Raw genomic sequence first — 19,566 nt, 5'->3', positions numbered from 1 at the left:
GAGCTCTAGTTTCTATCATTCAGGAGACTAGAGGACTCAGACTAGAGGGACTAGTCCTCCGCACTGAAAGGAGCCAGTTGAGGTGTTTTGGACATATCCTACTGTCAGGAGGCCCACGATATGCTGGACAGATTATATCTCTTGGCCTTGGCTTTATTAATGCCTCAGTGTCCTCTCAGAAGAGCTGGGGGAGGTGGCCGGGAAAAGGAAGGTCTGGAAGTCTATGCTTAGACTGCTGCTGCTGCGACCCAGAAAAACAGCAGAAAATTGGATGGATGGATAATAGGTCCTTTTTAAATCGTCCATGCAAGTCATGAAATGGAGAAAAAGGAGCGCAGTGTGGAAAAATGTCCTTATTGTAAAATGGCTGCAGCACATTTATGGGTAATTACTACAATAACAATGTTGTGGGAAAAAAATTGTTCCATTTGGGCCTAGTCACTTTTGACAAAAGTAAGTCAACAGGTGTGTTTGTAAAAACTGATAAATATACTGAAATCAGGTGGCAGTGAGAGAGGAAAATAAATGACAGGATGATTGTACCACTGCACAGTCACAATAGTAGCTAATGTACCTATACACCTCTGCTGCACCGTAGTCACCCAATATGTGATTCATATGCAAATTAGAAAATAGTGACAAAACATAATGGCTAAACTTATTTCTAGGGTTGTAGGTTTGCGTGGAGCGTCGCAACACCCAGTGATGAAGCCGGCGATATTTTGTTTATATTATGTACTAAAATTCCTCGATACAAGTAGAGTCTGCATGTAAGATGTTACTGCTCCTCAGTATAAATTCATGTTTCTGTAACACACAAATTAGTCATGAAAGTATTTGATGAGGCTCTAACCTATGAATCTCTTATTTTACCTGTTCAAGTGTGAACATCTGCTGCTTCTCTGTTTCTTACTTCACTCTCAGTTAAATAAAAACTGAAGACTGTCAGACTGAGGAATTGGTTAACCCAAGTGCAAGCAGAAAACTTGATGTATTTACAGAGAGTGAAAAAAGGCTGTACAGCAATGAAAAGAAAATGAACATCTCAAAATGGTCAATAAGATTAAATCCCCTAAACTGAGAGCGTCAACGACAGAATGCATGGCAATCTGACAAAGACAGACTAAACATACACTAAGAGGAAAGGATAATAAGGATTAGATGAATCAGACTTTTTTAATTCTCGACCGTGATCTCATGAACTCTTCCAATGAAGTCAAGTCAACGTGATTAGGAAAAGGAGGTAGAAGATTGGAAAGAGCAAAGTTGGAAATTGGAAATATTTTGGACTGCTCTTCAATTACTCACCTGCACCTACAGAATAAATTTGCACAAGGAAGCGAGATTAGGTTAGGTAAGGAACACTTGAACCAAGTAGGGTGGGAACAGATCGAAGGCGGGAAGTCACAACATAGAAAACCACATTCAAAAAGTAAAAGACAGACAAGGAAAAAACTCACATAGAACCGAGAATAACCAAGGATAATAAGAACAGTTTCACATTAGGCTATATGTTACTCATCAAAAATGTAGCACTTGTTGGCCTGCTTACTTTCTCGTGCTGTGTGTTGCTTACTTACATTGATGTTTGGGTTGAGAAACTGCGTTCTGGCATAGCGGGTTAGCATGTTGATGATGACGACCTGCCCCCACTCCTCAACATCAATCAAGAGATTACACAGCTTCCTGTAGTTCTTGTGGATCAGATCAATGCGCTCCGGACACACCTCTTCAAAAGCCATCACAACGCTTCCTGCCACCAACTGCAGTGCATTTCAGACCACACACATTAAGATAAAGTTCATGAATCTTCCTTTAGGAGGTTACAAGTTAGCCCTGTGGATTTTAACAATATCCATGCATTGTACAATTAAATCTTCAACGGTACAAAAAACCTGTAACTACTGACTGACATCTGCAGTTTGTTTCTGGTTTTGTTGCATTTCCCAGAGAAAGAGCTAATGCAAAAACTGCAAGGTGAAAAAGGAGACTGGTTAAACAAATGATAAGCCTTGAAACAACCGGGGCATTAAATGCAATCTGGTGCTGTGCACAGCAGCTGGTCCCTGATATTTTGTGTACTGTGTGGTTTGCAAAATTGTATTTGCCTTTGCTGGAAATAAAATCTGGAGAAAACACTGAATCAATAAAGAGAAGAGAGGAAAAACACACCGTGGTTTTGTCAGCGAGGAGTTTCTCTATGACTTCAATCAGCTGGTCTTTTTGTTCAGGATCCAAACTGAGAGGAGAGAAGAATAAATCAGTAAAGATGCATGAAAAATTGTTCCAGGAACTGTAAGTAATCATCCTCAAGGGTATAAAGAAAATGGATTTTACTGCTAGAGCAGCAATGGGTTCTCAGGAGTCTATTTTCTACTGCTAAAGTTTTATAGTGGCAGCAAGTCATATCAACATTTGATCTAGCAGGCCTAGCAGTTCTCAGACTGGGAATCAAGGCTCCCACAAAGAAAAAACAACAAAGAATTCATAAAAACTGGAATTTAATCACAGTATTACTTAATAATTGTTTGATTCTAAATGTCTTAAATAGAAAACAGGACACATACTGTGTTTTTCTCTATCAAATTTATATATTTCCTACTGTGTTAACGTTTGTGAAAAAGAGAAATGGTCATATGAAAAATAAAGTTTCAATAGGACTGTACGCAGTCCTGTAAAAAAACTAAGCACACTCTCGATGCTTCCACTGGAAATAAGAGGGTAAGTAGCAGACAGGTGCTGCTAATCAAATGCGCTTGATGAATTATGACCACCTCCATAAAAGCAGACAAGTTGTTAGTTTGCTGGTCTGGAGAATTCAGATGTATGTTAACACAATATTGAAATCCTCTCAGGAGTGGACACCCCAGCAAATTTGTTCTCTTTTGTATGAATGTCTGTTTGGACTCCTAAAAAACAAGACGCTACATCTCAAAGGGTTTATCCTGATACAATCAAGCCGTGCAATGCTCAGAGAAGTTGTTAAAATCCCAAGACAACACCGGAACCTCTGGTACAACGTTCTTTGGACACCTCATACCAACTGTCAGGCATGCTGGTGAAGAGGTGATGATTTGGGTTTGTTTTGCAGCCACCAGACTTGCAGCACTTTCCAGTTGACCATTTACTTCTCTGTATATCAACGGATTTTATAGTCAGTTATGAGGCCATCTGACTAACAGCAAACTCTTGTCCCAAATTTGACCATGAACTTGGAAAATGAGCCCAAACACACCAGAAAATCAGAATGAGTCACAAAGATAAGAATCAAGGTGTTGCAATGACCCAGTAAAGTCCAGATCTCAACCCAATTCAAATTTAGTGGTGAGACCTTGGGAAAGCTGTGGATAAACACATTTCAGCAAACCTCAATGAACTGAAGAAATGTTGTAAAGAAGAAGGGGATAAAATTCTTCCACAATGGTGTAAAAGATTCACACAGAAAACAACTAGTTCACTTTACAGCTGCTTCAGGAGTTTTCTGTTCTTTGCGTTCTTCACTATTAATTCAATTTAAAATAACCAAAACTTTATAATGACTGTGAGAAAAAAATATGATCATTAGTCATTATAATAACTGATACACTAAGAGCTAGCAACTCAATAAATCATGCTAACTTTGTTTTATAAACCTAAAACTGTCCTTTTGGGTTTGTACCTGTATAGTTTAGGGATTGCATGTGCTGCGGTCTTCCTGACATACGGAGACATATCCGAAGCAGCTTCTTTGATGGCCAACATCATTATTGGAACGATGATTGTTACTCTTATGCTGGAGAGGACTCGCAGGGCGCTGGCTCTGATCAGCTGGTTCGGATCCTGGAGAAGTACAAAGTGGTGGAAAAATACACTTTTAGAGGTGGTGAAATGTTGCATTTTGTTCATTGCAAAATAGTAATAAAATCTTAAAAAGGAATCTGTAGTTATGCTAGCAGCTCTGTGGTGCTGTTCCCAGGGCTAGTAGTTCCTGCAGTTTTATGCTAAACTCAGCATGCTAACATGATCACAATGAATAATATAAAGGTCAGTCAGTAATGAAATACAACACTGTTAAGTAAAGTAGCTTACCACTTTTAGGAAATTTGCACTAAAACACAGCACTGCCATAGCTGGTTCTAATATAAAACGTTTTTTAAATTTTATTTATTTGGTCGTGATTTCAGGCCAAGTTATCCAGTAATTATAGATATTTAAATCAATTCATTTTCATTTCATTTCTATAGCGCAAAATCACAACAACAGTTGCCTCAAGGCACTTTATTTTGTAAGGTAAAAACCCTACAATAATACAAGGAAAACAGAAAACCCCAACAATCATATGACCACTATGAGCAAATGCTTTGGTGACAGCAGGAAGGAAAAACTCCCCTTTAAGAGGAAGAAACTGCACAAAGAATCAGGCTCAGTGAGGGGCGACCATCTGCTGTGACCAGTTGGGGGTAAGTGGAGCATGAACTGGTTCTTATATAGCGCTTTTCTACTCTGTCCGAGCACTCAAAGCGCTTTATACAGCTAACTCATTCACCCAATCACACAAGCACTTCTAAGCTTAAGTATCTAACATTCATACACATTCACACTCCAATCTTGCATGCAGACTGGAGCAGCCTGGGACTGAACCACCGACCTTCTGGTTAGTGGCTGATCCACTCTGCGACCTGAGCTACAGCCACCCCACACATGGTGTGAAAGAGAACCAGAGATAAATAATAACTAATAATTAAATTAGTGCTGTCAGCGTTAATCTCGTTACAATGACGTTAATGCCATAACCGCATTAAATAGTGAGTTAGCGCGGACGGCGCTAACGCGTTGACGAGCTAACCGCGCTAATGCGTTAATTTAAGCAATCAATTCAGTTTAATTTAAGCTTTTTTTGTCCAAATGTTGTAAACAAGTTAGGCTTTTAGAGCCATTCACTCATAGTTAACGAGGACTATCGTGCAAGCTAGGTGAATTGCAGCTAATTTTTGTATAATATGAAGACAAGAGGCTTTACAAAAATGGTTTATATTATCTCAAATCTAAAAAATTGTCACATATATAAACTGCCGTACCTTCAGACCTCGCTGAAACGTGGAAATTGACAGCAGAGCAAGATCCTGCTGCTCCTCAGCGTAACGCACCAAGTAAACATAGACCAGCTTCTTCACCTGGAAAGAGAACAGTAAGAGGGAAAGAAGAAACAAATGTAATCATTTAAATCTTAACAATTTCATCCAACCTATGTATATTAGCTTAATTATTTTCACTGAGATGAGTCCAGTAAGGCACAGTTATTAAAACATGCAAAAGTGGAGAAGGAAATTGCAATTTTGTTTATATGAGATAAAACTGCACTCCACGGAGGTTTGGAAAATGTGATAAGATAATATGAAGGAAAATGAAGACTGCAGAGCCTGTAGCACATGAAGCAACATGAGACTAGGTTCATTACCAACCTCTATGTTTTTACAAGCCACGTTTTTCACCACAGCGGGGAAGAGATCTGATGCATTTTTACCTCGGGCAATCATCTGCAGAGAAAAGACGCATCCAAAAAGCATAACAAAGATTTCACAAGATGGCATTTTTCAAGCATTTCAATTGTTGGCAAGAAAAAATACATTTTTTATGTTTTATTTTATCTTTTGATGCTTTTTTTTTCATGCTCTTGGCCCGGCAGGAATGATGAATGAAAAGATGGGTGTGGAGCCTCAGAAGTAGAAATCTGACAGAGTATGAATATTTAACACCTGACTGCACAGTTTGCATCTCTTATCACAGTAGTTAAATCATTGGAGGCAGCCTTTGTCTTATGGCTCAGAGCACAGTTTTATAAAATGACTGCATTTTGACAATAATACCATGAGATTAATCGCCAGTTTTGGTATAGAGAGCATGCTTCTGGCCTTTTCTTAGTCTCAGAATAAGTAAAACTTGATGCATTGTATGTTGTGCATTTAAAGGTTTGACCTTGTGCACCTGTGTACCCGCTGATCAGTGAAATCTCAAGGGGGGGGGAATCTGCCCCTTTCTGCAATGTTAATGTTCCAGCTAGCCACTTACTTTAGTTAAAAAATAAAATAAATATTTCTAGGTTTTTATGTGAATCTACACCCACTGGCCACTTCATTAGGCCAATGAGTTAACTGTTCATGAGCTCGTTAGAGCATCAGTGACATAGTTGTCAGACAAGATCAGTTAAATAATAACTAAAGTAATTTTTTTTAAAAATATGGACATTATTAGAGTCAGAAAGATGGATTATGGGTATGCTCACTGGCTAATCAGATGTCAGCTGTGTGCCTTGGTTTTACAGTTAACACTACCTGTTGCTAATCATCAAGATGGAGACTGCAAAGACACTCAGCTCAGCTCAAGGCTTCAAAATTGAAGTAATGACAGACATGGTGACCATGAGGATCTTTTGCTTATCGTCCACAGTAAACTTGACTTTCTCTTATTTTTGTATACATTTCTTTCGTTTTGTATATATCCTTGTTGACTGTACGTTTTTCTCCTGTTTGCTATTTATTCCTGTTGTCTACTATTTATATTGTATTACGGCACAGTTGGTGTGGAGCACCCACAATTTCATTGTACATATACATTCTATTTTATTCTGTTCTCTGTTCTGAAATAGCGTTATACAGCAGTATTATCCATGACATTTTTTAAAGCATGATAATAAACTTCATGGCTCACTCTTGATGTGATCCTAATTTCCCATTGTGTCCATGTGATTTATACTCACAGCTACAATCCGCTTCATTGCCTCCAGCTTCAGGGAGTCTTTGTTGCTGTCCAGCATCTCTTTCAAGTCGTCATGTCTACGGGAAGAAAACATTATAAAAATATATTTCACAGCATGGAAACCACAAAACACCCAGAATGCAACAAGAAGTACTGATATGTTTTACTTTTAAAGCTCAAAATTGATCAAAGACTACAGCTGTGGCCCCAAAATTATTCTCTTTGAAGTAGGAAAGCCTCACAAAATAAAGAAACATTTGAACATAAAATACCTGGATAATTGGAACGTGACATAATCGCTAAAACAAAATGACTTCTCAAACACAGACTGTTAATAAATGGGTAGAAACGAGTGTTAGAAATATTTTGGATGTGGCGAAGTAGAACAATACATAAAATAGAATACATTAGGTCTATCAGTATCATATACAGTTGTTTATTATTTAAATAAATAGTCTAGTGATTTTATTAGCCAAATGATGGGCCAGTTAGCTGATTTGTGAATTAATCAGCAGCTAAATAAATGATAATTACTACGCTAAATCAACAAAACGATGACCAAATCAAGTAAAATATTTTGTTATCACTTGCAGAGTTGAAAAGTATTACTAATTCAAAAAAATTATAATTTATCATATTTGTACTTGACCAAAAAATATAAACATAAAGCACGTAAAGCAATTGTCATCTTCTCCAGTTGACTCAATATAAACTTTAATGATGGTTCTTGCTATTAAACCACATGATTTTAAACCATAGCAGAGAATGTCTACTAGCTTTTTCCTATTAACTTGTTCTTTGGGTATAAAAGCTGTTTTATTTTAGTCAAGCGCAGTTGTACTTTGGCTAATGTTCATTTTCTACTTCAGGTTTTTAGATTACTAAACAGAAACCAAATAAAGATTTGAGGTGTTCAGATTTAGCTTGTAGGACTCAAGCTAAAGCTAGTTTTAGATTTAGTTTTTACTACTTTTATTACTTTTGATATCAGTTTTTTACGGAAGAGGATTAGGGCCACTGGAAAAAAAAAAGTGGGCATGTCTTTTCTTTTTTTTTCGTTTCCAGAATTTTGAGATTAAAGTCAGAAATCTGACTCAGAATTCTGACATTTTCTAAGAATTTTGACTTTCATTTCAGAATTTTGACTTAAATAAACGTGCCCACTTTTTTTCCCAGTGGCCCTAATCCTCTTCCTTAGTTTCTGTCATCTGATACTGTAATATTTACCATTTTTAATGTGTATTATATATTTTATTAACGTTTGCTCTATCTAGACATAATACTATTTTTGGCTTTGCAATAAGCTCTGCTAGCATACTTGCCTCTATCACCTGTTGCATCTATTGTACAGTTTGTCCATCATTGAGTGCCAACGAAATGCTGATACAGCAAACTGAAAACACATTCTCTAGTTTTTATCCAATTCCATCTAACTTGGACTTGGCAAAGTATATCATGTAAAAGCACCTCTACTGTATTATCACCAGTATATATATTTTTATTGTATATTATTTTCTAACAGCTGTGCTTTGTATCTGCATACAGACTACTGTATAACAGTGCTTTGTTCTCCAGCTTTGCTCATCCATCATTGCTGTCAGAAACAACAGAGCGGTCAGCTCACACAGCAGTCTGAGTAGATCTAAGCCGACATCTCCACCCAACTGCAAAACAAACACAAATAAACGGCAGTGACAGTTTCCACCAACCCTGCCTGTAGGAGAACCTGCAAACACTGGTTTCAGTAAGACAACACAACAATACAGACAGGAACAACTGCTGCAGCTGTCAAGATAAACACACCAGGCTAATTGAATTCTGAAATACTGATGGATGGCATTTTCAAGCAACCTTAGCATTCATTCTGCTGCTTCCCCATAAATAAGATACAAAAAGACTTCACGTATTTTCGTTCCACAAAGACAGAAATGCAACTTTGAGGAGTTGTCTATATAATACCCTCAATCATAACCACTTTAAATCAACTTGTAAGTCTTATTTTCTTTTAATAGTAACAGTGTACATATATATACATTTGGCAGTGTTATGTGGGTATTATTCAATTTCTGCCCTTCAGCCAGCTGCTTAATTACCCACAATAACAATATGATTCAATAAAAGCAGCTTCTGAAATGTTTTCACGTCTAATTATGGAATCAGTTACACTCATACAGTAAGTTTCTTTAAATCTGACCCTACTTAGCACAAAAGGAAAACTGTAAACTACTCTAAAACCACCAAACAGGACAACTCTCCCAGCAGACAGACCTTTCATTACCAATCAGGGTCTTGTCATTTGGTGGTATGGGAAATGAAGGGTGGAGTTCAGTTGGTGGTGGGTGGAGTGATTGCTGCACATTTCCCCCAGCGGGTTTCCAAGGCAACAAAGAATGCAATAAAATGAAGTTAAGTGATTTCCCGGTTTCCTGGAGAGCCTTTGTTGCATCTGACAGTATTACCACGTGGGATCATCATCGACTCTAACAACCGAGTCCAGAGTCTCTGAAAATGATTGAGTGACTGCACACTTGTTTTACAACAGGTGAGAGATGGGAGGCTCAGATGTGGCAAAACTGGGGTTACCCCTCACACAAACAACCTCACTGCTGGCATTGAGAGTATTTCTTAAAGCTTCTCTTTTAACTGAAGTATATCTGAAAAATAAAGGGATCTATATTGTATTATAGCCTTCAAATTTGGCTAATACCCCCTAAACTGTGAGATGCAAATGTAAAATATTGTTCTTTATTTATATCACTACAGCATGCAGGTTGCAATATACAGCTTCTGCTACCAAAGTTTAAATATGTTATTAGTTGTATGAATTTTTAAAAGACATCATTACACTTCTGTAATTCATGTCAGATCCATTCATCCTTCTCCAGTTCAGACTGGAGGTGGCTGGAGCCTATCCCAACTGCAATAGGAGATACATTCTATAGAGGCTCACCTACATGTGAGACCCTTAAATTTAATAAACTAAATCAACAGATATTCAGTGATTACTACAGTAAGTGCATACATATTACTGATGTGCAGTTATATGTATTCTCCATATCTTATGGCCACAACTGGGAAACACAACCCCTCGGCTGTACTTTTCCAGCTTTCGGCTAAAGTGCCAACAAAGTTTTCGCTAGAGCTCCTTGTTGCCAGGAACAGTAAACCGCACAATCATAGACGCAGCCCATCCTTGTTGGTGCCTCATTGGCAGATTTGTATAAGGATGTATATGACTGTGTGCTCTGCATTTGAGTTACAAGTCAAAACACATTGGTCAAGCAGTACTGCAAATACTGCTAGAGCTGTGACTTCCTCAGATCTTGGCCTCTTCTCCGTAAGTGAAGTTGTGTCCAAAATGCTTTGAATTAAAAAAAATCAAAACATTTTCCTTCAGATTAAAATTAAAGCTATTGAGATATTGGACCCCCGTGGTTTATATAGTCTCTCAGTCATTAGACACTGGGGACCTGTCAAGTGTGCCTCACGCCCTAAGACAGCTGGGATAGACTCCAGCTCCACATGATCCTGAGCTAGAGAAGCAGTTAATAAAATGGATGGACTGGGAGATGGAGTTTTATAATTCATAACTTTAAAATTTAGCCTTATGAGGGTGTTGACATTAACCTTCAAGTGATTGAGCCATAAATTTATATGTGTAGATGTGATATTTTACAAATGTAAATATTTCAGAATATCTGTTACAGGTAAATGAATCAGAACAGGCACGGTGAGAGCCAGGAGAGCCTGAAAGATTCAAAAATCAAAGAATGTATGAGGAAATGATCTTAAAACAATGTTGTGATTAATTCATCATCTTCCTGTGCAGTGTGAATGTAACTCCCAACACTGCATGTTATTTAAATCAGGCTCCAACCAGTGCTACAAATGACTTCCTAAAGAAGACAATCAAACTGCAGGCAGAACTTTTACTTACTCTGCTGTGAGAGTGGGAGGCTGCTGGGGTGCACGATATAATTCATCTGTTTTGGTCATGTGACAGCAGTGAATGGAGGCTTGCAGTCTGTGAGGAGGTGGCTGCTGCAGAACACAGTCGGTTTATCACGACTCTGCCCCGAGTTTAAAGTGTGTGTGTGCGCAGGCGTTTGTGTGTCTGTGTGCTAAGAAAAGCCTCTGCTTTTTGCTCCGCCAAGCATCAAAGTGTTAATAATTGCACTGCATTGCAAATAATGTAGTTCACTCTGTCACACACTTCAAAAACCTGCACTCATCAAAGACTGTCAAATTAAGACACCACAGCAAGGATTATTTTTGGATGCAAGTGCAGAACTCTTGCTGGGGTTTTTTAATATTTTGGTCAAAACAAACAAGAAAATAAATGAATGGATATTGCAAATATAATTTGCCAAAAATACTGGTATATGGATGAGTGAGCCTAATGTTGATTTACAGCAGAAAAGGAAGGAAGTGGCTCATTTCATCCTTTAAAATAATGAAAATGAATCATAGCTGTTTGATGTTCAGTAAAGACTCTGGATTCGTGATTTCTAGCAAGCTTTGTTTACTGTGTAACTGAGCAGACATTACACGTAAGTCACCTCACTCCCGGGGGGCGGGTCTCACTTTCGCGCTGTCGCACTGCGTGCGTGCGCAGCGTACTACACGGAACAGGTATATTAAAGCAGCATTAATGAACAATATTAGTCAGATGTTCTACATCCCCTTTCTTTAGCTTAGGACTGCATAAACGACTAACAACATCTTTAGCAATAATACATTAACAACATATCCTAGTCCATAACATTCTAGCCTGGACATTAACGAATTACTTCACACCTGGAACTGTGTCATTGGTAAGAACATAGTGAGCATTTAACCTTGTTAACATCACATCACATGTACTGTCCACTGTTTTTTTTTTTGTTTTGTTTTTTTAATGTTACAGTCCATCTCTTATGCCTTAGTGTTCATACTTGGGGTTTGGCTTGCAGACTCTCCCAAATCGTGTGATGTAAGCATCACTTGCCTGGCGACAGGGGGACCGGACAGGGGCTTGTGTGAAGTGTTGTGTGCGGCTATGTGTTTGTTCTTCAGTGTGTGTCACAGGTCTTTGGATGTGCTGTGGGGAACTTGTGGTTGGTGGTTGGACCGCGGTGTAATCATCACGGGAATCTCCGTGTTGTGGTGGTGGTTCAGAGACTGGGAGGACATGCCTGCGGTTCCGTCTGTACTCTCCACCTCCTGACTGGACGATGTACGATCTGGGCTCCTTGCAGGCTTCCTTGATGGTTCCTAAGGAGTCATGTCCATGACGCGTTTGCATCCGCACAACCTCACCTGGCATGAGGGGACGGAGGGGTCTGCTGGACTTGTCATAGAATTTCTTTTGTGCATGGCGCTTGTGAAGTAAGTTTGTTTTAACAGCTCTGTTGCTTTTGGGGCTGGGAACGAGCAGACGTTTACACACAGGTAGGGTAGTGCGCGTCTGTCTTGACATCAGCCTTTCAGCTGGAGAACCTAATGTGTGGTCTCGTGGCACATTGCGGAGATTGAGTAGGTTGAGGAAGACATCTGTTCCATCTCTCTTTGACCTCTCCATCAACTGCTTTGCACTGCGAACTGCACGTTCAGCCAGTCCATTGGCCTGCGGATATTCTGGGCTACTTGTCACATGAACAAAGTCCCAGGCCGAAGCAAAGTCTGCAAAGCATTGGCTAGTGAACTGGGTGCCGTTGTCTGATATTACTTTGTGCGGGCAGCCATGGACGGAAAAGTGTCTTTTAAGCTTTGTAATGACAGTGTTGGCGGTTAGGTCACGAAGCAAGTCTACCTCGAACCAACCTGAGTAAGAGTCGACGACAACCAGGTGATGTTGACCATTCCACTCAAAGATGTCAGTGGCGACGGTTGACCAGGGTAAGTCCGGCACTGGATGTAGCTTCAGTGGCTCTTTCTGTTGATATGGCCTGGTGCTGTTGCACACTGGACACGCAGCTGTTTCTTGCTCTATATCTTCAGTCATTGTGGGCCAAAACACGATACCACGGGCCCTGCGTTTAGTAGCTTCCGTGCCTGGGTGCCCTCTGTGGAGGATGGCAATATAATCCTTTTGCAAAGACTTGGGGATCACTGTTTTCAGGCCTTTCATGACAATGCCATCTTCTAGGGTGAGTTCATCTCGATATGGGTGGTATTGACGAAGTTATGTGGGCAGCTGAGTTTGTCTGCAAGGCCAGCCTCTCATTATGACAGTGCTCAGTTTCTGTAGCTCTGGATCAGAGGCAGTGTGTTCCTTTAGCTGTGTCAGCCTTGAAGAAGAGATTTGTTGGATCGACATGATCTCGTAGTCAGCTGTTTCATCACTGTGCTGATCTGTCGAGGTTGTGGGAGCACGGGACAAAGTGTCGGCGAGGTACATCTGCGAGCCTTTTTTGTACACCATCTGAAAGTTGTACTTCTGCAGTCTGAGCATCATGCGTTGCAGTCTGGCTGGAGCGGAATGTATTGGCTTGTTCAAGATAGTGACTAACGGCTGGTGATCAGTTTCGATTTGGATTTGCTTACCATAGATGTAATCATTGAACTTGGAACAACCGAATACAACTGCAAGAAGCTCCTTCTCAATCTGCGCATAGCGCATTTCTGTCTGCGTCAGAGTACGAGAGGAGTAGGCGATCGGGGCGCCTTCCTGGAGGCATGCAGCCCCGAGTCCATACTGCGATGCATCACACGTTAGCGTGACGGGTTTCTGGACGTCGTAGTAGCTGAGGGTGGGAGGACTGGTTAGGCTCTGTTTTAAAGCATTGAATGCATCTTGATGCTGCTTCAGCCAGCACCACTGAATGTCTTTGCACATTAGCTCCCGAAGTGGGGCTGAGAGCTCACTGAAATTAGGAATGAACTTTCCTAGGTAATTAATCATCCCTAAGAAGCGTTGGAGAGCTGTGACGTTTTCAGGTGTGGGCATCTCCTTAATTGCTTTAGTCTTTGCTGGGTCGGGCTTTAAGCCCTTGCTTGTGAAGACGTGACCAACATAGCAGACTTCTTTGAGACTGAATTTGCACTTCAGGGGGTTGAGTCTCAGTTTGACTTCCCTTGCATGGTCGAGTACCTTTCTGAGATTGTGTTCATGCTCTTTCATATCTCTTCCGCCAATGATTATGTCGTCGACAATGACAGCACAGGGGTATCCAGCAAAGATCTGCTCCATTGCACGCTGGAACACCTCGCTGGCTGAGTTTATTCCATACGGCATTCTGAGAAAACGGAATCTGCCAAACGGCGAGCTGAAAGTCGTGAGCATGGATGATTTGTGGTCAAGCATTATCTGCCAAAAGGAGCATTTCGCATCCAGGACAGAAAAGACTTTGGAGTTAGGCATTTGGGCGGCTACCTCCTCTATAGTACGCATAGGGTGATGTGGGCGTTTCAGCGCTTTGTTTAGATCTCTTGGATCGATGCAGAGTCTGATGTCATCTGAATTTTTCTTGTGGGTCGCCACCATAGACGACACCCATTCTGTTGGCTCGGTGACAGGGGTGATCACACCCAACTCGACCATGCGGGTTAATTCTGCTTTAACCTTGTCTTGCATTGGAACTGGTATTTTGCGTGCAGGCTTTACTACTGGTGTGACTTCTGGGTCTATTTTCATGGAATAGGTAACCAGAAGTTTACCAAGTTTATCTTCGAAGAGGTCTGAATACTCTAAGAAGATCTGTTCTGAAAAGATGCTTTCCACATTCTTGGCTACATGGTGGACTTCTTTGTTCAATGTGATTAATTGTAAGTGGAGTGAGTCTGGTAAGCCAAGTAGGGGTTGAACGTCTCGTTTCACTACGAAGAACTGCAGAGGGTATTCCTTGCCTGCAGAGTGGCATGAGAGTGTTGCTGTGCCAGCTGTTTGAATTTCCTCACCTCCATATGCCACCAGTTTAGTTTTCTGTGATGGCAGGAGTTTTTCATCTTGTCTCAGTTGTTCAAAAAGGTCAGCTGGCATGACATTACATTTGGCGCCAGTGTCCACCTTGAGCTCTAAGGGTTTTCCATTAATATGCACTGTGGTGAAAATGTCATTCTTGTATGGAAAGCAGGGATTTATAGTGTCTATATTAATTCCATTCACATAGAACATTTCCTCATCGCTGCTAGGCGCTTGCATCTCAATGTGGTTAACGGGTCTCTTTTTGAATTGCCGTGTTTGTGATGACTTGCAGCATTTCTGGAAATGATTCCATTTTTGGCACTTATGGCATTGCTGGCCATATGCTGGGCATTTGTCTCTTTTTGCCTCGTGGCTGCCCCCGCAGTTGTTGCCGTTTGTGATTGCGTGAGCAAGCCTCTGTTCTGGATGTGTTGCACGCCGCTCATTGCCTGTCTTTGTCTTGACTTTGTGTGGATGTTTTTTCTTTATTGTGTGATGCAAGGTATCCACCTTTGCTGCCATTTGTTTTGGAGCTGCTAGAGCTTTCGTATGTTGATCTGTCTGCTCGAATATCTGGCACATTTCAATTGCTTTGCTCAAAGTTAAGTCACTGTCGCGCAGCAGTTGCTTTTTCATGCTGTCACTATTTATGCCACAAACGAGTCTATCTCTGATGAGCTCGTCTTTAAGCTGGCCAAATCTGCAACTGCCTGCCTTATTTTTCAAGTCACTCACGTAAGACTCAATTGTTTCATCTGGCCGTTGGTTTCTTGTGTTAAACTTGTGCCTTTCCATTGTTATGTTTGTTTGGGGATTACACAGTTCCCGAAATTTGCGCTTTAGACATTCCGGGTCTTCTCTCGATTCTGCTTCGGTCACCAATTGTCTGTGTTCTCCTTCCCCCGCGCGCTCCCGCTCGATGGCTTCAGAGCCGGCCAGGTTTAGCAGGATGAACGCTCTAGTTCGAGCATCCTTATCGGAATGAGCAGCGGCTATAAATATGTCGTATTCCTGCTCGAATACACGCCACTTCTCGGCGATGTTTCCACTGAACACCAATGGTTCTGGTCTACGGAATCCGTCTGACATGGGCTGTATCCCAATTCAGGGTCTGCAGCCTTAAAGGCCGCATTTTAAGGCCGATTACGTCACCACGACGCGACGAAGGCTGTCCCAATACAATGGCTGCTCGAAATGCAGCCCTCAAATGCGTCCTTAATTTCCCTGAATTTTAAGGACGTGGCGGTGTAGACTTCGTGGCCCAACATATCCCAGAATGCATAGCGTGGTGGTGGGTGTGGATAATTTTGCAGAAAAAAACGGCGGATGAGGGGCGCCTGAAGAGTAAACTTTAAGTAAGTACTGAATATTATGTCACTTATTTATGTGCAAATGTTTAATAACGAAGAACATTAAAACATTACTGTTGGCCACATGTCGGCAAAGTTATGTGACATTAGTGACGTTTGTACTAACTTGGTTTTAAAGCCTTTACTTTAAAATATACTCCGTTCAATAGCTGACCTTAATCTTACAGAGAATGATCAAAGCTCATGTAGAAACAAACAAATAAATGAACAAAAGATTTTCTCCTTCATTTATGTCAAACAAAGCTGTATGAAATGTTTCCAGCTGTTAGTATTATGGTTGCTAGGCAACCTGGGCAGCGCAACAGAGGCTAGACCGTCCCATTTCACAAGCCTCCCACTTCCGGCCTTAGTGGTCTTTAAGTACGCGGCCCTTGAGGATCGTTGAGGCTGCGTACTTTAAGGCTGCAGACCCTGAATTGGGATACAGCCATGGTCGTTGATGCTCAATAGCCTTTGCTACGATAGCCGAGCAACGCTAGCTGGTTACTTGCTTGCTTCGTCCGTGCTGGGACGAAGCAAGCAAAGTGCTGGGAAAACTTTAGCCTTACCACTCCGTCGGCAGGGCTGTAGCACACGACCAAACCACAACTTCTGACACCATGTTTGATGTTCAGTAAAGACTCTGGATTCGTGATTTCTAGCAAGCTTTGTTTACTGTGTAACTGAGCAGACATTACACGTAAGTCACCTCACTCCCGGGGGGCGGGTCTCACTTTCTCGCTGTCTCACTGCGTGCGTGCGCAGCGTACTACACGGAACAGGTATATTAACGCAGCATTAATGAACAATATTAGTCAGATGTTCTACAACAGCCTTTGGCTAAAACAAGTGATCATTTCTATCAACACAGCCTGAAACCTCAACTTCTACTTACTTTGATGTGGGAAAAACCTTTTTGTCTTTAAAAGTGAAAAACAGATAAAAATATTACAAGGCAAGTCTCAAAATGGTAAATGCACTGGTTCTTTTATAGTTTATTTCTGCTATAACTGAGGACTCAAACTGGCGTATAAAACAAAATGCCAACTCTTTTATTCGTGTCTCATTCACCCATTTACAAACACATTGATACAAGCAATATTTTCTATGCCTAAGTGCTTTCTATCTAACATTTATACTCCAATGAATGCAGTGGGAGCAACTCAGGGTTCAGTATCTTGCTCAAGGATACTTAAGTATACTGAAGCAGGCAGGAATCGAACCACTAACCTTCCGGTTAGTCGCTGACCTGCTCTAGCTCCTCAAAAGACATCCAACAGCTATAAAAGCATCTAATGCCAGAATATGTACCTTATGTACAGTTATCAAGTGCTATCAGAGCACATATCAGGCCACATATGTGGTTTACCATGCCAACAGTCAGGTCAGGCACTAACTGTGTACTGTCGATAACCGTGTTTTTAAGCAAATAAATCACAAAAATGTCTCAACAATGTAAATTTAAAAATATAGTAAGTCAAAGAGGAATTGTTTTTTGTATACTTTTGTACAGTCATGGCCACAGACTCTTGCCAACTTTGGTAAAAAAAAATAAATAAAAAAATCGAACGCTGACTCTGAATGACAGCATTATTGCAATTTCTTTTGAAAGTGAAAAATTTGATTTCATGACAGTGCAAATTTGTCTAAATGTCTAGAGTCTAAATGAAGACTTCACAGGGTATCAAAGTCATTATCCTTTATCTGGTGGGAGGTACGACTGTGATTTCAAATCAGTTTGTCTAAATGTCACATATGGATATGAAGCAAATGTTAACCTCATGGTTGTGCTGAAACCAGAGGCTCACCAAAGTCATTCAGATTCATCCTCTGGGAACCATCCAATTAGTGGATGCAGAGATATTTCACTGGAAAAGTAAACCTTAACCTGCTGATGGCACGAAAGGAAAGTCAGCAAATTATTTAAGTCATTAGGATTAATCCTAGTCGAACCCAAGTCCTATTGGACTGTGAAGGTAAATATGTTCATATGGGAGATGAAGTTCTGTATTTTCATACCAGAAATGAATAGGGATGGGTACCGGTATCCGGTGCCACGATGGGACCAGTTCTGACATAAACAATAGTAACCAGACCGAAAAGCAGCGCACATTTCGGTGCTTTTTTTTCCTGAGCTGTGATATACTTTAGGTTCTAGCCAATCATTTTACGTTTCCGAGGATAGTGGGTGGGTCCAGGTACGTGCGTTCTTTTAGAGCAGAGCTACAGATTAAAAATGCCCAAGGCGAAGCGGTCAAAAGTCTGGCTGTACTTCACAGCAAAAGATGCAAACTCAGCAGCCTGCAACAAGTGCTTTAAGCTGATAAGGCCCATATGGAAAAGATATATATAAATCTTATAAAGTTTGTATCTGTCTTGTATGAAACTTGTATGAAAAGCATACAAGAGTGAAAACACATATAAGATCCCTTGAAAAATTATATAATGAAACTTGTATGTTTTGGACACTTACTAAAAAAATATATGAAAGTAATGAGAAAGTGGCCACTTTCATGAGTAAATCATATATGTTTTTACTATTTCTTTTCCATATGGGTGTGCACTGGAGGTAACACCTCAAATCCGATGAAACACCTGGCAACGCATAGTGTTTTTTTTTTAAAAGCCAAGAAATGCGCCGTATTTGATAGCTTGCTGCGGGACCTCACACCGAGCACATCTACTGTGGATGTGGTGCCTGTTATCGGACCCGGAGTTAGCAACATCCCCCAAAAACCCGTAGAGTAGAGTCCTGGCCCCTACCCCTGCCAGTGTAGCAGAAATGATGACGGATGATGATGGCAGCAGCAGCCGTTCTTCTCTGAGTGAGTAGCTTAATGTTGTTCGTGTGTAATTTATGTTGAGTAGGCTAACCACGTTATTACATTAATGCATGTAAGGTGAACAGCAAACATCATCACAGCTACATGCGGCTGTCTTCTTGTTTGATGGCAGATACTCCCTTCACCCTGGCCAAAAAGGCTAAAATGACCAAAGAAAAAGTGGAAAACAGTTAAACATGAGAGGTTTTTGGACAAAGTTTGTGTTTTTTCCATTGTTTAAGCGCTGCTTCCAGCCAAGAGTGATACCATATATGCCCCATAGCTTAAGAAAAGGCTAACATTGTTATCTTTTTACAAAAAAACAGCTGAACATGAGAGGCTTTTGGACCAATTTTGTGTTCTCCATTCTTTAAGCACCGGTTTGAGCACCGGTTTGGCACCGGTATCGGATAAAACCTAAATGATACCCATCCCTAGAAATGAACCATATATGAGAGAAATTTCCACTGCTTAAATTACACATTCTTTTCACCTCTAATTAAAGCCTGTGGCTGAAAGCAAAGAGGTGATACTTCTACTGATTGTTATCAGCAGCAATTCTAGAAAACAGGAAACCAGTAAATTATGACTTAAAGACAAAGTCAATTTTAAAATTCCCTATCAAAGGCTCAATTTGCTTTTCCAGCTTGTGTTAGCCCCCCCCGATCAGCCTAACTAATTAATAAAGTGACAGGGATTAATGTGGCCTGTTTGATGACAAACAAGCCTTTAGAAGATCTAATTAAAACTGAACCTGCACCATTCATTACATTTG

General features: G+C 40.6%; 1 protein-coding gene across 17 annotated transcripts in view; it reads right to left on the bottom strand.

The window, feature by feature from the left end:
* The window catches only part of ap3b2 (adaptor related protein complex 3 subunit beta 2), a 66,178-nt gene that overhangs the window by 36,135 nt on the left and 10,477 nt on the right, over positions 1-19,566 (bottom strand). For all 17 annotated transcript variants that reach the window (XM_085168727.1, XM_085168728.1, XM_085168726.1 and 14 more), the window contains exons 2-7: positions 6,737-6,812; positions 5,442-5,516; positions 5,058-5,153; positions 3,659-3,819; positions 2,173-2,239; positions 1,581-1,763 (exon numbers count right to left, since the gene is read on the bottom strand). In XM_085168727.1, coding sequence (XP_085024853.1) covers positions 1,581-1,763; positions 2,173-2,239; positions 3,659-3,819; positions 5,058-5,153; positions 5,442-5,516; positions 6,737-6,812 — 658 coding nt within the window. The remainder of the gene's footprint in view (positions 1-1,580; positions 1,764-2,172; positions 2,240-3,658; positions 3,820-5,057; positions 5,154-5,441; positions 5,517-6,736; positions 6,813-19,566) is intronic.

Source organism: Neolamprologus multifasciatus, chromosome 7 (genome assembly GCF_963576455.1).
Source record: "Neolamprologus multifasciatus chromosome 7, fNeoMul1.2, whole genome shotgun sequence".
Lineage (NCBI taxonomy): Eukaryota > Metazoa > Chordata > Actinopteri > Cichliformes > Cichlidae > Neolamprologus > Neolamprologus multifasciatus.
The sequence above is the reverse complement of the archived record's forward strand: the minus strand, read 5'-3'. Positions and strand labels throughout refer to the sequence as shown.